Source organism: Mangifera indica, chromosome 2 (assembly GCF_011075055.1).
Source record: "Mangifera indica cultivar Alphonso chromosome 2, CATAS_Mindica_2.1, whole genome shotgun sequence".
Taxonomy (NCBI): Eukaryota; Viridiplantae; Streptophyta; class Magnoliopsida; order Sapindales; family Anacardiaceae; genus Mangifera; species Mangifera indica.
The window spans coordinates 794085-812973 of NC_058138.1; the positions used below are offsets into that span (position 1 = coordinate 794085).

The 18889-nt window shown below is 33.4% G+C and overlaps 1 protein-coding gene across 5 annotated transcripts in view; it reads left to right on the forward strand.

Annotated features, from left to right (window-relative positions):
• The window catches only part of LOC123197060 (probable disease resistance protein At4g27220), a 56959-nt gene extending 39326 nt beyond the window's left edge, over nt 1–17633 (forward strand). For 4 of the 5 annotated variants that reach the window (XM_044611266.1, XM_044611244.1, XM_044611259.1 and 1 more), the window contains 3 exons: nt 16628–16737; nt 16993–17062; nt 17161–17633. In XM_044611266.1, coding sequence (XP_044467201.1) covers nt 16628–16737; nt 16993–17062; nt 17161–17177 — 197 coding nt within the window. In that variant the 3' untranslated portion in view covers nt 17178–17633. The remainder of the gene's footprint in view (nt 1–16627; nt 16738–16992; nt 17063–17160) is intronic. The other variant, XM_044611251.1, reaches the window with a different exon arrangement.
• The last annotated feature ends 1256 nt before the right edge of the window (nt 17634–18889 follow it).

Genomic DNA, 18889 nt, shown 5'->3' on the forward strand with positions numbered 1-18889 from the left:
AAACTCAGACTAGCGTGCTATTGATTTTAAGAGTACAATTATGTGGAAGATGCAAATGAGTTTATGAGGTATGAAATAAGAAAAAGTAAGGAAGAGAGATTATAGTGGAGGTCCACCATGTGAAGATGAAGATGGATTATGAGTATATATACATATCTTTTTTATGGCTGACTTTTGAATGGTTAATATCTAGAGACTGGAAAATGTCTCAAGATTGGAAGATAGATCCCACCACGTGAAGATGAAGATGGATGTGTGTCAAATTTAGTCTCTTTCATGTGACTTCATGGAAGATGTCATTGTCTTTGTCAGATTAATAATCTACCTACTACAACTTAACTCTTCATTTTCCACCACAAATAAATAAGATGAGTGGTTATTTCTAATATCAAATCAACTGAATTTGTTGGAACTTTCATTTCATTTCATGTTGTAAATGATTTCAGATGATAATCCATCATTTGCAGTAAACTTAAAACCAATTGATACATGTTCCATGTAAATATAATTTCTTTTATGTTTTTAATTTTGGTAGGTTGTATCATGATGCCTCATAAGCCTTCTCATCAGACGTCGACCTAATTTGCAAATTTGTAGATTTTTGTCCAAAATTTGTTGCAACAATATGGTGTAGAAGTGCTCATTACTACAAAAGTGATCAGAATTAAATTCGAATTGAATTATATTTGAATATGGAATGATTTAAATTAGACATGAATTCATAATTCTAGTTTGAGTTTAAGTTTATTTGAGTTTATTGACAATGTTTGTTTGAGATTATCATAAGGATGAAAAATGTTATCAACGAGATAAATTATGTCAACAACTTATAAAAAATATGTCCGATATGATTAACGATATTGTCATATAAGGATTTGAATTGAACTCAAACTGAACTATTAAATTGAAATTTTAATTTGAATTTAACTCAAATAAGTTAAACACTTAATTAAATTGAACTAGTTTAGTCTGAATCCAATCACAAATGAAATATAAAGCCTTGAGTTGAGATAGGAGTTTTTAGCTTATGGTATTTCTTTATAGGAATGGCAATGGGGAAGGGCAGGGAGGGGATTGACATACTCGTCCCTATTGCAGGGATGACAAGCATATCATAAAAAGAATACTAATTGGGGCTTTAAATTGGTAGAAATGATCAGGCAGTACTCCCCACAATTCCGATCCAGAGTATGCTGCTATCCACAGATTAAAGAAATGACTATCGGGAACGAAATAATACTTTACCCTTTTTTAAGCGCCCCTTTTCCTTTTCTCAGAATGAAGAAGAGGAACAAAAAAAAAATAGAAAAAATACAATTCCAATATAAACAAAAAAGATCTTTTTATTCTTTCTTTCATATATTCATAGAAATCAAATTCCTGTCCTGATTCATGAACTATTGGAATGCTTTATTCTTTTTCGTTATTGAAAATAAAATGATGGGTTGAAATATCTCTTGATATTTATTTTTTAAATACAACATAAATATATTAAATAATAAAATTAAGTAAAATTAAATCTAACATACTATTTCAAATATTGCAAATATTATATATTAATCACTGTAATATGCACCACCAAAATATAGATAAATTTGAAAAACATAAATAATCTAAAATTTTAAAGATATATTAGTATTTTAAATAAATATATTAATATAACAAGGCGGGGATGAGGATAGGGATGAAGACGGGGTGGAGCGGATACTGAACACATATACCATTGTCCCCGATTACGAGATTTTTATCATCCTCGTTCTCATTTTTATAGGAAAATGCTCTCTATTAAGATTAAAAACCCTAAAGTCGGAGTAAAATTGTCATCTCTGTTTCTCTGATGAACCATGTCATATAGTCCCTTTTTCTAACAATTAATAAGAAAAGGATTAAACAAAGAGCATAATTTTATTTTATTTTTATTTCCATGGTAACTCTCACAAATTTATTTTCTTTAATGTCTTGTATTTGTGGTGAACACATTATAGTTTATGAATAAGTAGAGTGGTTCTATAAATTGGTTAAAAATAAATTAATTGATTGGATGTTTGACGCTCAACCAACTTTTTTATTATCAAAATTGTTGAAAAATTTCTTATTTTCATTTTATTTCTCACCTTTGATTGGGTAAATAAATAAGTTTTATATCATGATTAAGTGAGTTTATATATTAATTAAATAAGTCTTGACTGAATGAATGAAAAATCTTAAAATATTTTAGATAATTTATATTTTTTAAAAAATATATATATATAAAATAAAAAATAATATATAAATATAAGAGGGAAAAAAACTATTTTACCAATATCTCACATCCCAATATGCCTGACCTAGACTGGTCACAGTCATCAACTTCAACAAAGTGAACGGGTCCACTGGCATAGACCAATTTTCATTTTCTTGCACTTTCTGTTCTGCAGCAATAATTCGTGTAATACAGTAACACTAATAATTGATCTCTTTTGTAATGGAAACCAGCTTATACTGGCCTGACCTAGATTGCTCACAGTTGTAATGATCTCTTTTATGATGATTGCGTGTACATAGCAGTAGGGCTGGAAACCAGCTCAGTCGCTCTTGCAAGAGCACTTTATTCTCATTTTCCACCACACCAAATGAAGTCAGTGGTCAATTCTACGGTACAATCCTCTTTTTCTTGCTTCAATAAATATTACTTTGTTCACGCGGTGAGAGTCTACTTTAATCAATTATTCCCTGCAAAATTCATTCATGTTCACAATAAATTACAGTTTTCTTCTCTCATAAAGGATTCGATTTTGAAAAAAAAAAGAACATAATCTGTCATTGTTTAGATTAAGTTTTATATATTTTATATAAAATAATATTATTTTATATATTATAAGATGACAATATATCTGACAATATTATTTATATTAATAAATATCAAATATATTTATTCGTTAATTAATTAGAATTTTCAACTTAAAGATTCACAAAGGAGAGATGGTACCGATTGCACCTCCTCCTTTCAAATTATTATTATTCTAGTCTTACACTTTTCTTTAATCTTTTCAAGTAAAACGGATTATATCAAATGGTACGTCATAGAAATATCTTAAGTCAAAAGGTCTTACCTCAGCTCTCAGGCTCGGTATTTCATTTATGATAGGATTTAAACAAAATTAATTCAATCTAATTAAATGTTTAATTTAATTTGAATTAAATTTTAATTTTAATTTTAATTCAATAATTTAATTTAAATTTAATTCAAATCCCTATATAATAATATTATTAATAAATTGTTAATGTTATTTATCATATTAATAATATTATTCATTCAAACATTTTTGATAAGCTCAAACAAATTTAATCTCAAACTAATAATTATAAATTCATGTTAAATTTGAATCAATCTATATTTAAGTAGAGCTCAACTCAAAATTTAATTCTAATCACATTTGTAGCTCATAAGCACTTCTGCTACAACATAAATTTTGGACACAATCACAAATCGGATTGAGGCCTCACGAGATGGCTTATGAGGCATTATAATGCAATCTAAACAAATATTTAAAAAATCAAAAAATTTATATTTACAATGAACACAAATCGGTTACTTTTAAGTATATCGTAAATGATTAATTTTCATCTCAATTCATTTACAACATGAAATGAAATGAAGTTCTACTAAATTCGATTGATTTGACACTCGAAATGACCACTTACCTTGTTTATTTGCTGTGGAAAATGAAGAGTGATATGACAAAAATAAAGGCATCTTCAAAGACTATCAAAAAGAAGAGAAAAAAAAAATCGTAAGTGAAAAATTGTCACTTTTCAAATTTTGGATAGGGAGAAATTATGAGAATTTTAAACTTGGGGAGGAAAATATGTTAAAAATTTAATTTTTGTAATAAATAATGATTTTATTTTTAATTCTAAGATAATTTTTAATAAAAATTATCTTATAAGTAAATAATTGAGTTTTTAAAAATTAAAGAAGTGAAACGTTAGGTTTTTACTATTTATCGGGTGGGAATTAGTTTTTGGCCTTTTCACAATTATAGAAACTCAATTATTACTCTCACCGTGTTAAAAGAATTATTGCTGCAGAGAAAAAGTGCAACAAAGAGAAAACCGGTGCATAATGGTATCCTCCCATGGACCCCTTCGCTTTCTTCTAGTTGAATGACTATGACCAATTTATGTCAGCCATTATAGGATCCTCTTCCGGCAATACCCATTTAAAAATATATATGTATATTTTGACATAACATTTTTTCAGAGCAACTCATACCGCAAGAAAGTGCAAAAGGAATACAAAATAATATATTCACCAAAACTACATTTCCATTCTCTTTTTTGTATATTTATGGTGTGTTCGGTTTTGATTTTTTTTATTATTAAAAATAAATTATTTATAAATTATTATTACACCTAATTATCTTAAAATATCATTTTACTTAAATATTTAACTATTTTAAAATATTCTTTATATTATTTGATATATTAATTAAAAATAAAAGTATTTTTATCCTTTAAAATTAATAAATAAGAATAAAATGATAATAAAATTAAAAGTATCTTAATAATCTTTTAATAGCTAAATAGATTACAGTAATTAAAATATCCTTATATTACCCTTAGTCAATAAATTCGTATAACATATGTGTTTATTGTATTTTATTGTTTTAAATATATTTAATCATATCTTTAAACCTTAAATTGTATAAAACGTGTATTTTATATACTTGTGATACTAAACCAGTATTATATGTTCTCATATTTTTTTAATTTTTTATAAAAATAAAATAATATCATTTTATAATATATAAAATAAAGTTTTTTTTATATAAAATGTATAAAACTCATTCCCAATTATAACAAGTTGTGTGTTTTTTTTCCCTGAATTTATTATAACTTTGTAGGGAAAATTTGATTAAAGTGGAGCCCCACCACGTGAACAAAATAGTATTTATTAAAGTTAAAAAAAGAGGATTGTGCTGTAGAATTGACCACCGACTTCATTTATTTGTTGCGGTGGAAAATGGAAATAAAGTGCACCTGCAAAAGCAACTGGGCTGGTTTCCAGCGCTACTGCTAACGTACACACAATTATCATAAAAAAGATCAGTATCACTGTGAGCAATCTAGGTCAGGCCAGTATAAGCTGGCTTCCGTTACAAAAGAGATCAGTTGTTGCTCTTACTGTATTACAAGAATTATTGCTCCAGAAAAAATATCAAATGGAAACCGATGTAAACAAATATATAAAGAATAAAAATAAAAAAATAAATTTAAATTATGCACCATAAAAAAAAAGAAATTGAATCTAATTTTTACTGTACAAAATCATGAAGTTTATACCCTTCCAACAAATACTTTTCGATTATTAAAAAAAAAATCATAAAGCTTACAGGGAAGAGAAATGCAAGTATAAATTAAGCATGTTTACAGTAGAACAGCCCAAAATAAATTAAAGAAAAGGCTGGTTTGAGTACATAAACAGACAAGTATGGCTATAATGCCAAAAGTAATTTGATAGACCAGTGATATTTCATCTCACTACATCCCTCTCTTAACAATTCGAATTTCAACATCTAAACAATTGTATTTTAACTATACATATAGAATGTGTTTATTCTCTTACAAAAAATAGTAATAAAAATTGTAAGAAATATATTGAAAGTAGAGGTGCCAACCCCCTCCCTCTTTTGATAACATTATTTATTCTGACAGTAATTTCAAAGTATGGAAAGAGAAGATTGTATCGTTCTAACCTTATTTATTGTGGTGGAAAATGAAGTATAAAGTAGATAAAATTAACACATTGGCTAACTTTATTTAGTGATCTTGCAAAGCACCTGAGCTGGTCGACTTTAGTGTATTTAAAGTGAAAAAAGGAATTTATGTATCATCTAAAAACACAGCCATGGGAGTGACCTTTCTTCTTATGTTAACAGAATATTAAACCAAAAAAGACTTGATCCAACTCAGGAAGGCAGCTTCAGCTTCTCACGGTTCTTCCAGCTATGTAAAAGCAAGCATATTTTGACAAAAGATGATGGGACTCGTTAAAAAGTAGAACAAAATTCTTCCAAATTAAAAACGAATTTGCCTAGCAAAAGGGGAAATGATAGCAGAGATGAACATTATTGGATAAATACTAGTCTTTAAACTTGCATCGACAAACTTATTTTCACATAATATTTTTTCAGAACAACTCATATTGTCATACCACAAGAAAGTGCAAAAGGAATACAAAATTTATTAACAAATACTAAATTTCCATTCTCTTTTTGTAACTTTAAGGAATGTTTGGTTCGGGTAATTTTTTATTATAAAAAATAAAAAATTACCAAAAAAATTAATTATTTATAAATTATTATTATATTTAATAAAAAACTTTTTAGGTATGAATAATTATTATATTTGATTTGATATAAAAAAATAATATTAAAATATTATTTTACTTAAATGTCCAATTATTCTAAAATATTTTTCATATTACTTTATATATTAATCAAAAATAAAAATATTTTTATCCTTAAAAATTAATAAAATCAAAATTATCTTGATAATTTTTTAATACTTAAGTTAAATATAATAATCAGAATATTTCTATATTACCCCTAGTTAATAAATTTATCTAGAATTGTAATTTGCTATTGATGAGATATGAAAGTAAGAAAAAACAAAGAAGAAATTGATTTTATCAACTATTAATTTGAAGAGTACAGTCAGAGTCAATGTCATGTGGCAGCTTCCTTTGGCCTTCTTTAATTTTGCTTTGGGAAAATGATTATTTTCCACCTAAATTTTAGCCCAATCTCAAAGTCACACCTATGAGAGATAAAAAACTCAAACTCCCACCCATAGTCAAACGACCATCCAAATTTTCAATTAGAGATAGGGGTAAAATCGTTATTTTATCTATAACTATTGAACTTCAAAATTTTTATCATTTCCCCTCTTCAAGTTTAAAAACTAATATTTCAACCTATCCTCAAAGTTTGAAAAGTTTAGATTTTACCCCTAGGGTTTGCTTCCTTCTCTAGCCACCATCGACGACTGATTTTTTTCACCAATCTCCATTCTCCTGCTACAAAGGACAACGAAGGACCAACCTTTGTCGCCCAGATCTGGACGAAGAAACTTCATCTAGATCACATCTGGATGATGCGATGAGTGACAAAGTCATCTAGGTTATGCGATGAAGAGATCTCCGTCTCTTCGTTGCATCATGAGACGAGGAGATCTCTGTCTCTTCGTTGCACCATGCGATGAGGAGATGGAGATCTCTTCGTCGCACCACGATCGATTTTTTCCACCGATCTCTCTTCTCTTGCTACAAAGGACAACGAAGGACAAACCTTCGTAGCCTAGATCTAGAAGAAGAAGCGTTGTTCAGATCGTGTCTAGATGACACGATAAGTGACAAAGGACGATGAAGCATCGTCCTTCGTCATCTGGGTCATGCGATGAAGAGATCTCCGTCTCTTCATAGCACTGTGCGATGAGGAGATCTCTATCTCTTCATTGCATTGTGCGACGAGGAGATCTCTATCTCTTCGTTGCACTGTGCGACGAGAAAATGGAGATCTCTTTGTTGCACTGTGCGATGAGGAGATGAAGATCTCTTCGTTGCACCACCACCGTCCACTAGGAGAAGGAGGAAGCTAGAGATGAAGCCAGAAGCCAGGAGATGAAGTTAAAGAGTGGGGGTGAAATTGCTATTTTTGAAAGTAATGGGGGGCAGTTGCTTTTTGAAAAATATGGAAACTCTAGGTGTGGGGGTGAAAATGTTACTTTTTAAAGTTAAAAAACTTTAGGTAAAGGTGAAATGTTAGTTTCTAAAACCTTGGGGGATGAAAAGAAAAAAACTTTATAACTTTTAATATAAACAGTAAAATAATTATTTTACCCCTCCCTTTAACAAAAAAAATTAACAGAAGTTTGGGTATAAGTGAGAGTTTGAGTTTTTCATCTCCTATAGGTGTGATTTTGAGATTGGGCTAAAATTTGGGTAGAAAATAGTCCTTCTCCCTTTTGCTTTCGGTTATTTGGGTTCAAGTCTCAAATGATAGTTTGAGTGTTAAAAGAGTGAGTTTTTATAATGGAGAATTTGGGTTTAGGTCTTCTGATGATATAATTAAGATGAGATTTTTGTTTTATTTGGTTAAATAATTATGAAGTTAATTATTAGACTCGGAGTTTAATCAACTCAATATAATTCATTCAATCTCAGAAGAATAATTTAATTTGAATAAAATTTTCTCTCCAAAATCTAAAAGTTTATCGAGTCTCCTCTCTTTGAAAAACAAAAAGTTAAAGAATACATTCAAATACCTCCTATCGTATTTTTTCATTTAGCCCCTCAACAGTCAAGAAAGATTTTCTCATATTTTTAATTGAAATATTTTCATTTTAATTATTTATAAATGCCTTTGTTTTTGCCAAAATCAGAGAGAGCAGAGTTGGCTCATCATGGTGAACCAGAGAAGCTCAGAGAATGTAAATGAAAAATATTGTATTTCTATCACTTGTTCTTCAATCTTTACATGCTATGGTTTATATACTGTAAATTCTAATCCATACTTGGTAACATAATATTTGTACAAAGAAAAGGAAGAAAAATAATTTGCTCATCAATGTAGATATGATTTTTAGGGATGTGATAGCAAATAATCTAGGATATGATAGGATGATGATTTGCATGATTTCTAGAATATGATTTGTATGATTTCCAAGGATGTGGATATGATTTTGATTTCCAATACTCCCCTTCAAGCTTGTGGTTTGTAGATGTCATAAACTCCAAGCTTGTGTAGAAGGTAAAAATGTTGTCTTGATCCCAAAGGTTTGGTGAATATGTCAGCCAACTGTTCTGTAGTTCAAATGTGGTAAGGTTTTATCAATCTTTCCTATATCTTGTCTCTTACAAAGTGACAGTCTATTTCTATATGTTTAGTTCTTTCATGGAAGACTGGATTAGTAGAGATATCCTTTGCCGTCTTATTGTCACAGTAGAGTTCAACTGGTTCTGAGATTATCACGCCTAAATCCTTTAACAGACCACGAATCCATATTATTTCACAAGTAGTTTTTGCCATTGCCTGATATTCTGCTTCAGTTGAAAAGAGAGAGACAGTAGATTGCTTCTTCGTTTTCCATGAGATAAGAGAATCCTTAAGTTTTACACAGAAGCCTGTTAGTGATTTCCTTGTCATGGGACATGTTCCCCAGTCTGAGTAGCAGTAAGCCATTACTTTCAGTTTTTTTTATCTCGAGGGAATAACAGTCCTAGACCTGGACATCCTTTTAGGTATTTAATTACCTTTAAGGCTGCATCCATGTGAGACTGCTTTGGCGCATACATAAATTGACTGAGGATCTTAACCGCATAACTAATATCTGGTTGGGTCATTGTAAGGTAGATTAGTCATCCCACTAGTCGTTGATATTCGAGATGATCCTGTAGTGGTGGGTCTTCTGCTGTTTCACTATTATGGTCATACTCTTGACTAGTAAGTTTGACATTTTGTTCTACTGGGATTATACTTGGTTTGCAAGTAGATAGTCCAATATCTGTTATTAATTCCAAGACATATTTCCTTTGGCCGAGGGCGATTCCATCTTCAGATCAAGCGATTTCAATCCCTAAGAAATATTTTGGAGACCCCAAATCTTTTATCTTGAATGACTTATGAAGGTGAGTTTTCAGCTTTTCTATAACGATTGTGTCATTCCTAGTTATGAGGATATTATCTACATAAACCACGAGGCATATGAATGATTTTCCTTGTCTTTTTGAGAACAAGGTATAATCATGTCTTGATTGTTTGAAACCTAACTTGATCAATGCTTCTGTAATTTTGGTGTTCCATTGTCGAGATGCTTGTTTCAGGCCATACAAGGACTTTTGTAGTCGACAAACCAGATTCTTCCCCTGTCTGCGAATTCCAGGTGGAACTGCCATATAAATTTCTTCATCTAAGTCCCCATGAAGAAAAGCATTGTGAATGTCCATCTGATGAAGAGACCAGTCATGAGAAACTGCAATAGCAAGAAGTGTACGAATTGTAACATGTTTGATGATAAGCGAAAAGGTTTCTTGGTAACCAAGTCCTTCTTGTTGAGTAAATCCTTTTGCAACCAATCGAGCTTTATCGAGCTTTATAACGTTCAATGGAACCATCAGCCTGGTGTTTTATCTTGAAGACCCATTTGCAACCGATGGGTTTCCTATGAGAAGGGCGTGGTACCAAGTCCCAAGTTTTGTTGAGGTACAGAGCTTCTAATTCTTCTGCCATCATTTGACACCAATGAGGTGTTTGAACTGCTTTTGAATATGAGGCAGGTTCATGATGTTCAAAGATGTGACTGATGTAGGCTCTGTGCCCTAGAGATAACCTGTTATAATTAATATATTGAGAAATAACATATGGTTCAGATGAAACAACACAAACATAGTCAGTGCTCCAAATATGAGGTTTTTTGGATAGTGATGAACGCCTCAATGAAACCTGTGCAGGATCATTAGAGGTAACTGGGACATTCATGGATGATGAAGTTAGATCTAGAATAGATAAAGGTAAGTCGACACCTTGTGTAGAGTCAGATCTTGTTGATATACCGTCAGTACTGTGAGATGATGGGATGATGTCATACTCATGTTCCAGGAACTCAGTGTGCTTCATAGGTGGTGAGCCAGTGGGTGTCGTCTCTTTAATTTCACCAAAGGGAAAAATATCTTCATGAAATGTGACGTCCTTACTGATGAAGAATTTATTTGTAACCATATCATACAGACGATATCCCTTTTCTAGTGGAAGATATCTCATGAATACACAGTGAGTTGCTCGAGTGTCAAATTTGTCTGTTTGCTGAGGTTTGGTGGAGTAGCAAAGATAACCAAATACTTTTAAGTTCCTGATGTCTAGTTTCTTGCCAAAGAGGAGTTCATAAGGTGTTTTCGCACCTAGAACCTTGGTTGGCATTCTGTTGATCAGATAGGTTGTTGTGACCACACAATCTCCCCAGAATTTAGATGGAATTTTGGATTGGTGTTTGAGGGCACAAGCTACTTCCAATAAATGTCTATGTTTGCGTTCCACAACCCCTTTCTATTGTGGTGTGTAAGGGCAAGAACTTTCATGTAGAATTCCTAGAGAGTCAAGATAGGTGATGGTGGTATGGTTAAAGCAATCTTTGGTATTGTCTATTCGGATTCGCTAGACTTTGGTATGGAATTGAGTTTGGACCATGGACACAAATTTCAAGAAAAATGAGTGTGTTTGGGCTTTTGAATTCATGAGGTGTAACTATGTGGCACGTGAGAAGTCATCTACAATGGTAAGAAAATATTTGGAACCATCATAATTAGGAGTATTATAAGGTCCCCAAATGTCTAAATGTATCAATTGGAATGGTTTTGTGGTTGTAAAAGTGCTTATGGGAAAGGTATTGCGAGTTTGTTTAGCGAGAGGACAAATGGGACACTTTGGACATGAGACAGTACTCGAGTGCCCTAATCTTTGATGGGAAATAAATGACACTTTATTAATTTGATTTGTATTACACTAGGTATGAGTAATACAATTTTTATTGAATAAAGGAAGTGTCTTAGGGTCTGGTGTCCAATAGTATAACCCATGTTGTTCTTTACCCAAGCCCATCAGATTGCTAGTCGAATGGTCCTGAAATGCGCATATAGTAGGCAGAAAGGTTACTACACATTTGTTGTCTGCGCATATTTTGGATACTGAGATGAGATTGAAACCAAATGTGGGAATGCAAAGGGCATTTTTTAGTTTGAGTTTATCTAATTGGACATCTCCTATTTGTGTGGCTTGAGTTGTGGTCCCATTAGGTAATTTAACAGGTGTTGGAAGGGATAGATATTTGGTGTTGGTATAAAATTTTGGAGAACATATTATGTAATCACTAGCCCCTGAATCTATTATCCAAACATCTGGGGAAATAAATGTATTTAAGCATGAAATCGTACCTACGTAAGAAGTTGAAGTGTCACTGCCTTTTGGTATCTGATTTAGTAGCTGAATCAGTTGATCATATTGTTCAGATGAGAGTCCTGTTATAGATCCTAGATTGGTTGAAATAGCTTGATTTGCTATGGGCCCTTTTGTCTTTGTTCTGCTGGATCCAGGATGACCATGTAGCTTCCAACAAGTATCCTTGGTGTGATTACAACATTTGCAATAGTCACAATACAATTTTCCCTTTTGTCTGAGGGGCTGATTATAACTATTGAAACTATTTGGGGCTTAACAAACGTTGTTGAAAGTTTGGGAGCCAATTTGATTTTGTGTCGTGGGTGAATATGTGTCGTTAGATCTCTTGGTTTCATCTTGTCCGTTGCTTTTCCCATATAAATTAAAGCATTGTGGTAGCCCTAAATTATTTCTTTCTTCTCCAGCCACTTGTTTTCTCTGGTAGGCGTTGAACGCAGTAACTCCTTCATCTTCAGCCACTTGCTTTCTTTGCTAGGCGTTGAATGCAATAGCTCCTTCATCATGTCTAACACTTCTCTGGCTCTCATCTTGAACGACGAGGTGGTACGCTCACCATAGTGATGACGGTTCTACGAATGTGAGGATGTGAGTTCTGAAGGCGACGAACCCTTTGTTCAACCCTATTAGGAAGTGAGTCAGCCTCTCCCTCTCCTTTGCGCGTTGTATCTGTCGGAGGACTTCTGGTGGAGCTATGATCGATTCTTCAACGACGTCCAACTTGTTCCATGTAGCAGAAAGTTTGTTGAAGTAGGTCTGACACTTTGGTTGTCTTGTCGGATCTCAACAAGTGTTTGTCGCATGCTATAGACTTTCGCAAGATCCAGAGCTCCGTACATATCCTTGATGAAACCCCATAACTCGCCGACATCTTCTGTAAGTGGTAAACCTACTGCGATTTCTTCATTCAAACAATTACTAATCCAGGCTCGAACAAGCGTATTACATCCCAAAATCGAGCAAGGTCAGGTTCAGACGGCATGGGTATAGTGCTGTCTACGAACCCAATTTTGTCCTTTGCTATGAGTGCTCTTCTGAAATCCCTAGCCCATTGGGCATAATTCTCGGCTCCAGTTAAGGTTTGCTTTATAAGAACGAGTTTTGGTCCATCTAATGGTGACGCATAAAGAACATCTCTAGGCTCTGGCTTATTTTTGTTTATGGGAATCAGGCGAAAGGCCAACATTTGTTGTGAATTGGTGATTGGTTCAGAAACTTGGTTCACTATTGATGCTTCAGTGGCAGATTTTAGTGATGTAGGAACAACGGGTGTTGTCTTGATTGGCTCCATCTAATTTAATCTAGTTTTCTTTTGTGCAGGTTAATGAGACAGAGGCAAGGTTGCCTAGTATTGGATCTAGACAAAGGACAAGGATGTCTGTTTACTCGACCGAGAGAAAGAGGATAATTCAGAACTTCATTCTGATACCATGCCAAAATCAGGGAGAGCAGGGTTGGCTCATCATGGTGAACTATAAAAGCTCAGAGAATGTAAATGAAAAATATTGTATTTCTATTACTTGTTCTTCAATCTTTACATGTTATGGTTTATATACTATAAATTCTAATCCATACTTGGTAACATAATATTTGTACAAAGAAAAGGAAGAAAAATAATTTGCTTATTAATGTAGATATGATCTTTAGGGATGTGATAGCAAATAATTTGGGATATGATAGGATGATGATTTGCATGATCTCTGGAATACGATTTGTATGATTTACAGGGATGTGGATATGATTCTGATTTCCAATAGTTTTTGTCCAATCAATTATCTCTTAATAATGTTGTATATAAAAACAAATGAGGTAATCTAATTCATACAAACTAATTAGATATGATAATGGGTCGTAGAAGGTCAACTTTAGCCTAACTCATATTATATATTAATTATGTATACAAAATAATTAATAATGATAAGTTTAATATACTTTATATATTAGTAGATAGATAAATGCATTGGGTAAGCTTTAAGGTTCATTTTATTTTTGTTAGATTCCCATAACCTACTATATTGGCTGAATATTGACAACTGACCCAACAAAATGAAAACTCATATTTTGTATATGAAAAGTCATCATTCAAAGGGGCTTAAGGTGAATACTTATCATTATAATGCTGGTAAGTTTCAGAAAGTTCTGCAAATTTTGTTAATTAATTAATAATAAAGTTTGGTTTAATGCTGCTTTGCCTAATTTAATCTTGATTTTCCACCACATTGAATTATAAAATAATTAATTAATGAATTATAAATATTTTTTCTTATTTTGATGAGTTTCCACAATCAATCAATTGAATTTGGTAGAACTTTCTATCATACATAAATAATTCACACTAAAGTTAAAAGCAATTAATTCTTCTTCACTGTAATCTCTCTTCATCATCTTCATTTTTCTTCTCTCTCAATCATTCAGAAATATTTTCACTCACAAACCTCTCTGAAACTAGTTCCCCTGATTTCTTCAGTTTGCACCTTTATTTCAGAATCTTTTTGCCCTATTTCTACTTCTTTTTTTTTCTGTTTCAATATTTCTTATTTCTTCAACCAAAAAAAAAAAAAAACACTTTTTGCTTTCAGCTATTTCTCGATTACTAGAAAGAATTATCATTTCTCGTATTTATAGTTAATTATTTCCATCTGATCTACTTCTCTTCTGTTTTTCAAACTTGAAAAAAGTTTAAAAAATGGTTGATGTTGCCGGGGATGTTTGCGGTGTGGTGAGTGCTGTCCTTGAGGTTGGCAAGTGGTTGGCTGGTCCAATTTGGCGTCCATGTAAGTACTTGTACAACTACACTACCAATTTCAAAAATCTGGAAATGGAAGTTGATAAGTTGAAGAACACAAGAGATGAAGTTGAGCGTAAGATTATTGCTGCTGAAAGAAATGTGGAAGTGATCAAACAAAATGTTAAGGACTGGCAGAAAAATGTGGGGGAGACCATTACTAAAGCAGAGCAATTGATTCAAGAGAAAGAAATCGACTCGCGTTGTTTCAAAGGATTGTCCCCCAACTTCATCATTCACTACAAACAAAGCAGGAAAGCTTTTAAATTGAAGCGGGATGATATTGATCCACTCCTCCAGCAAGAAGGGAATTGAGTCCAGTTTCCTACCAAACTAATCCACCAGACATCTGGCTTAGACCTAGTGAAAATTATTTGGCTTTTGAATCAAGAAACTCCACTGTAAAGAATGTATGGGATGCTTTAAATGATGAGAATGTCTTCATGATTGGTGTTTATGGGATGGGTGGTCTTGGGAAGACCACGCTTGTAGAGGAACTTGGTAGGAAAGCCGAGAAGGATAAGCTCTTTGAGGACATTGTTTTTCTTGAGGTAAAGAAACATTCAACACGATATTGTTTATCAGTCTTTATTATCTGGTTCTGAATGTTCATATATTATCTTGTCTTGCAGGTTTCAGAGTCTCCTGATGTAAACAAGATTCAGACAACAATTGGAAACAAATTGGGTCTAAAATTCAAAAACGAAAACGAAAGTGAAATGGCAAATAAGATATATTTAAGAATGAAGGACAAGAATATTCTTCTAATTCTAGATAACATTTGGGAACCTCTAGAATTTGAAAAGACGATAGGAATTCCTTGCGGAGCTGATCGTGGAAGAAATAAACTTTTGTTCACAACAAGAAACTTAGATGTGTTGGAGAGGATGGGCTCCACAAATAATTTCCAGATCGGCATTTTAAATGAAGAAGAAGCTTGGACACTATTTACCAAAATGGCAGGTAACTGTGTTATAGAATTTTCACTTGTATGTTTTCCAGATCAACACATTTTACTCTTTTTTTTTTAATTATTTGTTGTGCTTTGACGTGAATATTAAAAGACTAAGGTAATTATAATATGAACAAATTTGAACTTCAAATTTTAATTTCACTTGTGTTCTTGATAGAAAATATTACAATTTAGTTATACTATATTTATGCTCAAGATTAGGAGTGGATTTGATCCAGGCTATTTCAAATTGAATCTATAGTTCAGATCAAACGAGTCAATTTTAACTTAGTGTTTTAGATTAGTAGCTCAACTTAAGATTGACTTATTTATTCGTTTAATATTATTGTTTATCCTATCGATGACATTGTTAACTCTAAAAATACTGTTGAGTATTGACAATGTTGTAGCTCTCCAGTGACATTGTTCATTAGCTTGAATGAGTTCAAATAGAAAACTATGCCTTTGATCCAAGCTCGAGTAAACCTCAAGTTCGGTCGGATCAAATCCACCCCTACTCTAGACATCAAATTTTTATCTTTGATTTTATTGTGTTAATTGTTCTCCTAAAAGTAAATACTTTTATATTTTCATTAATAGAGTTTATTTTTTAGTGAAAAAGTGTTATTTATGTTAATTAGGGGTGGGACTCCCAAGTGTTTTAAGGTCAAACCTTGGGTGGAAAATGTAATTTACTCAACGCAATATTTTTTCTGGTGCGAACCCTCAAGCAGGGATCTAATGTCATGAGCATGGATTTCCATCCACAACAACAAACTATTCTTTTAGGTAAAGAAATAGAAAATGACTACTGATGAATTTTTTATCACTGAAAAAATTTATATAACTTTTTCCACAGATTTTTGTTATTGATTGAAATTTGTGCTTTTCGATCTGTAGTGGGGACAAATGTTGGTGACATTAGCCTTTGGGAGGTGGGATCCCTGGCAAGGCTGGTACACAAGTCTTTCAAGGTTTGGGACATATCAGCTGCTTCGATGCCATTGCAGGTATTCACCATCTTAACTTCCTATGAGTACAATGCAGAAAATCTTCCTCCTTTATCAATGTGACCTTGACAATGAATTAATAATAGTGGGTAGTAACTGTTACTTATATAAATCCACCCTAGTACTTATTAAAGTTGGATTTAGTATACTTGCTGGCTTGACTGCCAAACACTTTAATATTAACCATGATTGACAATTTAGGAAGATAAGAATGGGCTGATTCTTGTCTCTACATTAATTAACTTGTACTACCAGATGGCTTTGTTGAATGATGCTCCGATATCAGTGAATAGGAGTGTTTGGGGGCCAGATGGACTTATGCTTGGTATGTATATGCTTTCTTTGCTGGTGACTATGAATCATATACTTAGTTCAGTGTACTTAACATTTTCTCTTAATCAAATTGCGCTTTGTCTATGATAGGACCCAAGTTTATGTAAGAAAGAAGGCTAAAACCGAAGCAATGGGAAGAGAGGGAAGGGCAACAGGAAGCAAAGATTCTGGAGCTTGACACCAAGTTGAAGCAGATTCAGTTCAGGATTCACAACAACTCAAGAAAAGGGCAATAACAGAATAACGGTTTCAACGGAATGAGGGGACCACGGGTACATTGAAGAATGATGTGGCAGCAGTTGAAGATAGAAGTGAATTGGAGGGAAAAGAGCATTATATGAAGCGGGAAAGGAAAGGAAAGGAAAGTAAAGGGGTTAAGCAGAAATTGAGGAAATACAGGGAATTTAGGGAGAGATCCAGCCTCTCTAGTGCTGGAGTTGTATGAGTGCTGAGGGAAGGGTTGTACTCTGTATTGATGATTTGTATCAGTATTATTGTTGTGGAATAGTAGAGACCAGTAATGAATTCAAGATTTCCTTTAATCATAATTCTTCCATATATCATTTCTATTCTTGCATATTGAGTTAGTATTGCCATTTACATTCTTGTTATTGTGCTTGGAAGATTGGTGATTAGTGGTGATTGTAATTGGAGTATTGCAGTAGTTTGTCTAGAGGTGATGTGTTGCTGGAGAAGTTCACTGGGTTGACTGGAATCTCACCAATTGGTATCAGAGCATGACTCAGATGGAGTCGAGGGTGAAAGGTCTGAAGGGTGAGGTGAAGTCAATGAAAGGAGAAGTAGAAGAATTAGGTAATGACGTGAAAAGCATGATCACTCGGATGGAGAAATTAGAATCCAATATGGAGACAATTAAGGATTTTTTACGAGAATTGAGAGGCGGTTGAAAAAGAGTTATTTGCCCTTTGACAAACAGAAATGGTGCAAGAATTTCAGAGTAAGTTTGAGCTGCTGTCAGTGGCAGTCGACGGATTGGCGGAAGACACCATGAAGACGATCTTTTTGAATGGGCTGCTTGATGGAATTAGTGTGGAAGTCAAGCTGTTCCATCCGAAGATGCTGCTGGAAGTGATGAACAGAGCCAGGCAAGCGGAGAAGAAGAATCTGATAATCGATGACAAGAACGTAACCCAACCCGGCCGGATCCATCACCCAAGAGCCCAATCAAGTCCAAACCGCTGGCCATGTCCATCACATTCTTGTGAGTTTGGGTTCACTCTGCGCATATTCTAAAACTAATGGCCCAAGCACTAACGCCCATTCCTTCAGGCCAACGCAATCCGGCCAGCCCAGACCATAATCCGCAACAAGGTCCGATCTGTGGCTTAAATGAATTAAGGCCTAATGTTAGGCTTCAGCCAAACATAACCGAAACCTCCGAGATCCCTAACCCGACCTTGAAACCCTCGGCCAGCACGGTAGCATCGTTTTCAGTTCCCAGGAGAGAGGGCACTTCCCGACGAAGAGTATCTATCCAAGGTTGAGAGAGGCTTGTGTTTGCGCTGTGACAAGAAGTTTTCTCGGGTCAGCTGTTGGTTTCGCCAATTATGGGTAATGATTTGTAGTGTGGCAGAAATGGAGGAAACAGAGAAGAACTTCCGGTGGAGAGCAGAGAGATGGAAATCAGTCTAAATTCGAGCTCTGTTGTGGGAGTTGATTTACCGAAGACAATGAAACTCATGGGGAATTGATGGGGAAAAAAGTGTTGTTTTAATTGATAGTGCGGCGACCCACAATTTTTTTTCTGAGAAGATAGTGAAAGAATTAAGGATTCCAACCGTGGTACTGGGTGATGAGT